The sequence below is a fragment of the Etheostoma spectabile genome, chromosome 20 (assembly GCF_008692095.1).
Source record: "Etheostoma spectabile isolate EspeVRDwgs_2016 chromosome 20, UIUC_Espe_1.0, whole genome shotgun sequence".
In the NCBI taxonomy this organism is placed as follows: Eukaryota; Metazoa; Chordata; class Actinopteri; order Perciformes; family Percidae; genus Etheostoma; species Etheostoma spectabile.
The window spans coordinates 14850119-14859290 of record NC_045752.1 but is presented as its reverse complement, the minus strand read 5'-3'; the positions used below and the strand labels follow the sequence as shown (position 1 = coordinate 14859290).

At 38.7% G+C, this 9172-nt stretch overlaps 1 protein-coding gene across 1 annotated transcript in view; it reads left to right on the top strand.

The window, feature by feature from the left end:
• Positions 1-9172, top strand: part of sntg2 (syntrophin, gamma 2) — a 69420-nt gene that overhangs the window by 26227 nt on the left and 34021 nt on the right. Inside the window, exons 7-8 of the mRNA XM_032500070.1 lie at positions 790-877; positions 3201-3286. Of these exons, the coding sequence (XP_032355961.1) occupies positions 790-877; positions 3201-3286 (174 nt within the window). The remainder of the gene's footprint in view (positions 1-789; positions 878-3200; positions 3287-9172) is intronic.

Below are 9172 nucleotides of genomic sequence, written 5' to 3'. Positions count from 1 at the left end.
CACACACACACACACACATACATATATATATAAAAAATCAGCACACACTCTTCCCATGTCTGTTGCCTCTTTCTCCTCATGCACCCCCCAAACAACTTTTCACTATATTCACCTCCAGAGCGTCAAAGCCATAATGAGCAGTTTCTCTTCAGAACAAAATCCAGAGCTTCAATGGCAGCCTGTCACACTTGCAGAAGTGGTAGATACTCAGACTAAAGTAGGGCTACCACACAATGCTGGGACAGGATAGTAAGGGATCGGATGGCAGATGTGCGTTTAAGGTAGGTAGAAGTGACCTCGCATGTTAGGTGTGACAGTCAGGTGTCTCATTTGCTGTTTTTATTTTCTTGCTTTTCCAAGATGTACCGAAGATAGACTGAAATATTAATGAATTTATCTATTAATCTTGTAAACCTAACAATGCTTGAAAGCCTCTTTAAAACTTGGACTCAACATGTTTGAGGACGCATTTTCTGTCACTTAGACATCAGACATTCAGAGCATAATTACTTTGTGGTGTGAGCTGTCACTTTTCTGCCGCCTGTCAGAAGAGACACGGCGGGCCTTCAATTCAGCCTTTGATGATATAAGTGAAGCATCTTCTGACAGGCTTTAACATCTGTCTACATATTCTGTACTCATCTACTGTCATATTTGTGTACAGCTTGACATGAATGTGGCACGTTTCATTTATAAGAGATTACATTTTATCTTGCTGTATCACTCACAATCGTTCTCACTCTCTTGCTATCTATCTCAATCTCTCTTTCCCTTCCTCTCTCCTGTCAGGTTCACCTTTTGCGCACTGCAGGAGATGAGGTCACCATCACTGTTCGCTACCTGCGAGAAGTTCCATCATTTCTAAAACTGCCTCTAGGTAAGAGTCCTGTAGTTTGGATGCCATGCAATCTCACAATAAACTTTATTTCACTGAGCATTTTTAGCAATAAGGGAACACATTTATGGAAGATTGTCTTTTTGTGCACCTTGACGCTTTAAAACAGTTCAATAGATGTGCATTTATTTCAAGGTAATAAATTGTTATGCTAAGTGGCCTGAGGCAAGCAGTAATGTTAGAAACAACCAGAGCTGCAATCCCCCTGATCCTGTATTTACCTCCAGCAGCTTGAAGAGATGAAATGACACCGTTCACTGGAAAAAATAATGGACTGAGCTGCCAATGCTGAAAGTGAAGCCAACGTGGAAGTGCTTTAAACTTGCATTCTGTCTATTTTCCAGTAGGGGGCAACTCCAAAACACACGTGTGTGTGTGTGTGTGTGTGTGTGTGTGTGTGTGTGTGTGTGTGTGTGTGTGTGTGTGTGTGTGTGTGTGTGTGTACAAAATTTGATTTTACCGGAATAATTTAAAATTCACGTTCTTTCTAGGCATTGTCTGTATGTTAAATATGAAGCTACTGCTAGTAGACGGTTAGCATGGCTTACTCTAAAGAATGAAAGTGGGGGAATCTGCTAGCCTGGCTGTCTAATGTAACACGATATGCCTAGTCTGGCACATAACTCTTGCATCTTGTCATTTTTACACTTGTTTTATGGACGGATTACACAAACTGATACATGTTAGTGAGCTTTTAGGGGCCAATGGGTGGATTTTTAACTTTTGGACAGAGCTTGGCTAGATTCCTTCTTAAAATCTGTATGCTACGCTAACCAAACCCCGGCTCTAGCTTAATTTCAAACAGAAGATAGAATGCTTCCTTATTCTTCTCATCTTACTCTCAGCAAGAAAGTGAATATATTATAGTGTATTTCAATAAAAGTAATATAGCTGCAAGCGACGATTCGTGGGTTCAAACCTTTTTTTCTCAATGGCGACTACAAAATAATTTCACACAATGTCCAATGCCGTTATGAAACTTATCTTGCAAGCTTTGTAACGATTGGACAAACAATGCACTTTGTTTAAAATGCTTACAACTGGTCAAAAACATTTATTTTCAATTCAGTGTGATATGTAGCTTAGTTACATATCTTATTTGAGAAAAAAAGATGACCAACACAAAAACAATTGCTAATAAAGCCGCAAGCTGCAATTCCAAGCTCAAGCCTTGATTTGTGTCATTCCACATCCAGTTATTGTGCATTTAAAGGGCCCCCTAGTGATCAATTTGAATGAGACTTGCAGTTTATGTGAGGTCATTCATATTTCTATAGAAGCACATGCACATCACATCCAGTTATTCCCCCAAGTTTCATGTTTGTAGCTCATTCCAGCTCACAGGAATTTGAGCTGGCGCGGCAGACAACTAATAATATTAATGATAATAATAACAACAACAAACAGAAGGGCTCTACCGCTTTGCGGTTTGAACCCTAAAAAAAAAAAAAAAAAACTTTTAATAGTTTAAAACTTTTTAGTTCTATAGCCTGGACCAATGTGATTGGGTGCATCATGGATTATAGACACTTTACATCTGGGTCGTCATCTGTTCACAGTTGTGTGTTACACACAAACGTGCAGCTTAACCAACAATGATTTCTAATCTTATGAATTAGCTGTATGCACAAAGTGAATGAAGAACATGTAATTCAGTCTCCACCTGCAACCATAATGATCATTTTGTATCATTTACTGTACCTAATTATGAAGAGCCCAAAGACGTAGAAAAACAATACTAAAATATGTACCTCAATATTTAAAACTGATTTCAATTTCAAACTGAGAACTGTGAGAAATCCAGCCTTCATATCTTGTGGTTAACATTCATAGGAGGGCATCAGGGCAGAGACGCTCAGGTTTTGCTGTGGGGTTTTTGGCCAGTGAGAGATGTTTTGTCGCCTGAGAAAGACAAGGTTCAAATGTTCTAAGCTGCTCTTTGTTTCACCATGGCACAAATGACAAGCAGGAGATGGCCAGGAGCAGTCTGCAACACTTTACCGAGTACGATCGAATTAGAAAGAAGGTCCTCTAATGCAAAGCTAAAATCATATCAAAGAGTAGGATTGTTCTCTTTTGGATGCTGTCTGTGAGACCAACTGTATGGCTTAAAAACAGGGCAGCCGAATAAAGTCAATATCAAAACCTAACACTATGATCTGAGGTACAGCTCTTGACCTATTTTTTGTTTCCGAAGGACGGGAATAATAATAAAAATACGGCAGGAAGTTGGACTGAATGTTTAACCGGGATTCTTCAAAAGCCTTGTTGTAAAGAACAGGAATCATTCTCCTTTCTGTCTCAGATTCTCCTGGACCGTCCACTCGCAGCCGAGGATCCTCTCCGTTGTTTGACAGTGGCTTACATTTAAATGGGAACGGAAACAACACGGTAAGAGATCCATTTGGTATTGCATGTATGATGTTTGAAAGTAGCTCCTTCACTCTGCAGTGTTCTGTCAGCATGAATATTTCAGTGTGTGTGTATACGCAGTATAATTGCTAAATATTTACTTCAACATAACATTACATCCATTTAGAGTCTATTAAGACTGTCTGAGCCATTCATGTTATCATTTATGTGCACATTTCAAGACAACACTCAAACTAATCTGAGTACTTTACTTTATTTGTGGTTTTGAAGGCTTAGGTGAAAGAGCCGCTATCTAAAGCTGGCTCTTCCAACTAAGAACGGTTAGTTATGACAACCCTGATTACAGCACAAATCAAACAAAAAACAATCTCAAATATTACAATACAAATAAATAGATCATAAAAATAATCTGATCATAAAAGAATACCCAAATTACAATATGTTTAAAAAAAAAAAGAAATAAAAACTAGGCAAAATAAGTGAAAACACACGGGCATTAAGCTTGTACTTAGTAACGTGCTAGATAAGAGAAGTGTAAGCAATAACACATTTTAAATTCAGTGATACACTGCAGGTATTTTCTCCAGTAACTTTCCAATTCCAAACCTTTTTTTGGGGGTGTGATCTTTGCCGTTTCACCAGAAGTTGGATGGAGTTGAATTCCTCAGCGGGTTCAGTGCAAGGTTAAGTAACGGTTTTACTTAACCTTGCACAGGGGCTGGAGATGGACCGAGGTGGTTAGCCTCGAATTGCACCTCCCAGTAACTCCATAAGCTGATCATTTGCCTGTTAACTCTTCTTGGCTTGCTAGCTAATCACTTGTTAGCCTGCATTCAGTAAAGACCTGGGTTTGGTTGAGTGCTGCAGGGTGTGTGAAACCTGTGGTGTACCATGTGATAGTTTAGCTAGCTTAGCAGCTAAACTATCACAGCTGAACAGCCCTTGTTATCAGGGATCACTGATTGTCCATCAGTACCTCTACTGTAACTGTAGGCTGGATGTTTGTTTATTTTTCTGTTTAAATACAGAATATGTGACATGTTAAGACTTTGGAGGTGTCAGAAGACTCCGTTTGTTGCAAAAGTAATGTAACTAGTAATTATGTTTTGTTGTTTAGTAATTAGTTAAGTGTATTTTGAAATGAAAAACGTAAGTAACGTGACATTTTTCTAGTAACTTGCTACGATGGACAAAGGATGTGTAGGGGACGTTTTATAGACAGGAAACATGGCCGTCTTACTGTACCTTGCGGTTGCCAGCAGTGCTCTGTTTCATTATTTATTTTTTTTCCTTTGGTTTAGGTGCTTCTTGGCAGAAAAATCCAATTTAAAAAAAGGCAGTTTACGATGAACCTCACTGCACTAGGGACTATATTTTACTTGCATTGGAGGGTAGCAGGGGCAAAAATACTAATCAACTCTCATTAACTATAGGGACTTCATTATTTTTGCTAATTCAGTAGGGCTAACCACTAGAGAGGCGGCAGCAGCACTATCAGCTGCAGTCTGAGCATCTGCCTCTCTTTAGACAGTGGCTCGTATAAATCCACTTTGACTTTGACACGTTATTAAATGTGAAGTAATCCATAATGTCCTCTACGCATGTATTGGCGCCCATATTTTGGACAAACACCGTAATGAAACTTGTCCCAGCCAAACCCTTCCTCCCCTCTTGTTCTTCCACCCTCCACTGATGTCCAAATAGGTCAGAGGGTGATATAAATAAACTAGGGTTATACATTTTTCAAAACATTAGTTGATTGTTATCCACTATAAAAACTTGTACCCTGTTTTCATAGCTCTACACAAAAAACAACAATTTCATTAGTTGTATTGATTATTGCATGTTGAATTCATTATTAATTTGCATGCCTCATGTCTATAGCCACATGGTAGATGTGTGTCACAGTAGCAATACAGAAAGAGAAATGCTTCCTGTGTACAACCCCACAGCAGTCCAATCGGCAGCTGGGCTTTTTTAAGATCACAAGGAAGAACAAATGTCCAAAATCATTAATTTTGTTATGTTATTCTGTAAAGCTTTTATTAGCTCCTTGAGCTTGCCTAATCTTAGAGTGGCGATGGCTGTGATTACAGTGTCTACTACTGGGATGGTAGGTGGGAGTAGTTTGTCTGTAGTAGCAGCTGATTCCACAGAGGGGCATTTCAAAATTACCAAATCACAATGCGATGCAGACAACACATCACCCGAATAAACGGGACAAATTCAGCTCTAGCTTCCAAAAACATGTGATAAATGACCCATAATGCTGCCCATGCTGGGTCATTATCACAAACTATATCTATAAGTACACAGTTAGTACAACTAGAGCTCTTCTAGCCAAACGCTCTACATCGTCTTCCACCAAAATTAGCATATATATGCTTTTTAAGCGCAGGTAAACACACTAAAAATAGGTGACGGACTCTATTCTTATTGCAAGTAGACAAGTATGTCTTTCTTTTTTTTCATGGCGTGTCCGACTAATTTTGAATGATATGGGAGCGCTGCTTTGGCGGAGACGGATGGAACTTGTGGCCGTGGTGACAGAAGTTACCAATGGCATGTCATGCTATTGCGCCGGAAAGTGGCAGAAAATTAGTGTGTCCACCCCAAGCCCCTAGGAAGGGTGCCAGGCTTTGAAGCCAATTTGACATAGTGGCCCAGCCATGATGTTATGTGTCCCAAAAAGACTTTTCCACATAGACTTACGTTGCAAGTGAGACATCAACCCCTCATAAAATGACTTGTTTCACTATCAGTTTCATCAGTTAAGTCCGATTTAAAAATTTGGAAAAGCTAAATAAGCCGCGAGATTAAATCATTTTATCCCCATTTCATTTAGCAAAGCGGTAAACTGAAAGTAGCTGACTTGTTCTGGTGAAAGTCTCCAATGCGCCTGCTCTATGGGCCACGCAGAAGAAGTAGTGCCGATTATCTGGTTAGTTTTATACATGGCAGTAGAACGTTTTTAGCTTTATACGCCACTGAGCAACTTTGATATGAATGAACGTGGCCCCGCCTCACACCCTGTATCCATTTCTCCTTATTCATCACTGCTGATCGTAGCAGATAAATAGCTGCGACTACTGTATATTATTTTATTCTTGGGAATGAATGCCGACTGTAACTTTTACCATTAAAGACAAAAGCAAGATGTGAATGTTTTTAATGGCCAGTGAAAAACGGGCTATACTGTGAATGTGTAGTTGTGGGGAAAAAAATGTAAATGTTTTTTTTTTTTTTTGCTTCTTGAAGCCAATATTTTACCGTTTTGAATGGTAAGACTTGAGAAAATTGCATATTAATATGGTAATCTATAACCGAAAGGTGTCGACGTAAAGACAGCGTCTCTTGCTCGTCATTTCACATGAGTAATTCAGAGAAAGCATGAAGGACAGCAGGTGGCCACTTTAACCTTTCAAAGATAATCTAGATCTAAAGTGTTTCCATTTAAATCCCTTGCAGGATCTGGAGGAGGCAAAAATCCCTGGGACCTGGGCCTTCACATTGTCTACTTTTCTTTCAATTCCAGTATGTGCAAAAAAAGAAGTTATGACTTAATGTAACTTAACAGGTCAGCAGACAGCAGGGATCTTTTCAATTAATTCTATGGTTGAAGTTGAAGACTGTGTGGCTGACACACAATTAGACAGGATGTTTCCTCATCCCAGAAATAACATTCAAGCAGTGAAAAACACAAAATAGGAAGCTGTGGCCTCCAGTTAGATTTTGCTCATGTCAAGTGAGATTCCTCTTGCCTCACAAATAAGGATTATGTCAGTGGTTGTTTTTAATTACATTTTTTTCTTTCTTTCTTCTCCCAGTGCAGGAAAAGTTGTAAATTCACTTTAATGTTAAGACTATAATGATAGGAAGCCTCCAGATAAAGATTTGCAGCAAAGTAGGGCAACTCATAACTTATTTTTTATAAAAAGGACATTGCATTCTATTAAGGTATTCTGCATCATATAAAATAGTCTGTAATGGAAAGGGTCATTAAGCCTGAAGTTGAGCAATGGTTGGAATAGTAAAATGACCTCAGATGTACTACATTTCTGCATATTATGTAGTAAAAAAGATGAACTGGGTGTACCTAATTTATTCAAGAGTTCAAGAGCGTGTTTGCTATTAATAAAACAAAAATGAAATTGACTTCAAAAGAGTCAGTGACAATAAGATCAATTACAATTACATAATGTTTCCTAACAATATGATTAAATATGCTTGGAATAAAACTATGCTGAAATACGGTATATAAAGTAAAATATAGTACCATAGCATGTTAAATGTGCTCTAAGCAATGTCACATGTTTTTTAGGCTACAAAATGTGTTGTCACATACAGAAAACCTCTCCTCACTATCCGCTAGCTGCCTGTCCGCAGAACACACTGGGGAAGAAGTGGTCTCTGTAGACAGCCCAGGTTCCACAACCACCAACAAAAACAAAGATTTGGGGGTGGGAGTTGGGGGGGTTAGTGCGCGGAAGCACGGAAGGGAGGGAGAGGGGAATGGATAAGGAGGAGGGAGGGACGAGCTAGCCTCGTTTTGGTTTGAAAATACTTTAAACGTCAACAAGTGCCGTCCCCCAGCATCGCTTAAAGCACCTTTTTAATTAAATGGTGATTAAAATACTGCACTGTCCTTAACGGTAAAGCCCCAGGTTTCAACGCTCAACAAAACCCTACCTGAACGAAGGCTTACAAATGGTTAGCTAGAATACCAGATTGATGGGAACAATTCACAACGAATTGCATTTTACCTAAATTAAATTAGAATTCATTTGAAGTAGTTCCCTCTTCCTGTCTTCTTTGTCTTAGCCTCTCTCCATTGCACTTCTTCTCTGAATGGCTTAAGGTCAGAACAAATATTTTTTTGTGTTGTTGTTGTCCTAAAAAGCTAAAAATAATAAATAATTAAAAACATATTTGCATATATTGCATTTATATATTACTAAACCCAACAAACTTCACAGATAAATCTTTGTTGTTTTGAGAGACAACCATCCACTTAAACTTCTTAAAGCTATAGTGCGTAGTTTCTGTCGCCGCCATGGGGAATTCTAAGTAATGTCAACAAAACTGTCGGCGCGTCCACATGATACAAGCCTTCCGTGTGCGTGCACCACCCCCACCCCTCCTCCACACTAGTAGCCAAGGAGGACATCTTCACTCAATATTTCTGCACTTGAAAGTCAATGGACGACACCAGTTTCTGAACAAAGCAATACTGAGAAATACAGAAGCATTTGTGTGGCGTTGAAAGTCTTAATTATCTTTGTATCAACTTATTTGGCAATGGCTTGAATGTAAAAAAAAGTTACGCATTAAAGCTTTAGGTTTGCATATACATCTGAAAATACAAAAAATGACTTCTATTTAATTATATTAGTTTAGACCGAACCTGCAAAGGTGACATTTAATAGTACAGCTAACTGCAGGAAGTTTGAGTTGAAGTTGTCTCCTCTGTTTCACGGTAAAATGTTTGGCATTAAGATGATCTATTAAACCTTACACTACTTGGTACTTGTAATTTAAAAATAGGTCTGGTTTTATGATTAAAAAAAAATTCCACTCTTTCAACATCTGACATGCTAATGCACATTAGCCTAATACTAGCTGCCACACTAACATCATTCTCCTCTGTAGGTGATTGAAATTCACAAAGCTTTGTCTTCTGTAGGCTCTCTCGACATTGAAAAGGGTGATAGTTTTCCTTTTCATTGCACCCAGGACCATTTACCTCCCTGATTAATTTACATGCAGTCAAATTATTATGCTTCATTCACCTCTGAAGTATCAGTATTCAAGAAGTAGTGTTTGACTGAACTCTGTGGCTTGATTTCCTATTTTCCAGCTTCCTCAGTTGAAGCAGGTGCTTTGTCAGTGTAATCCACTCTGACA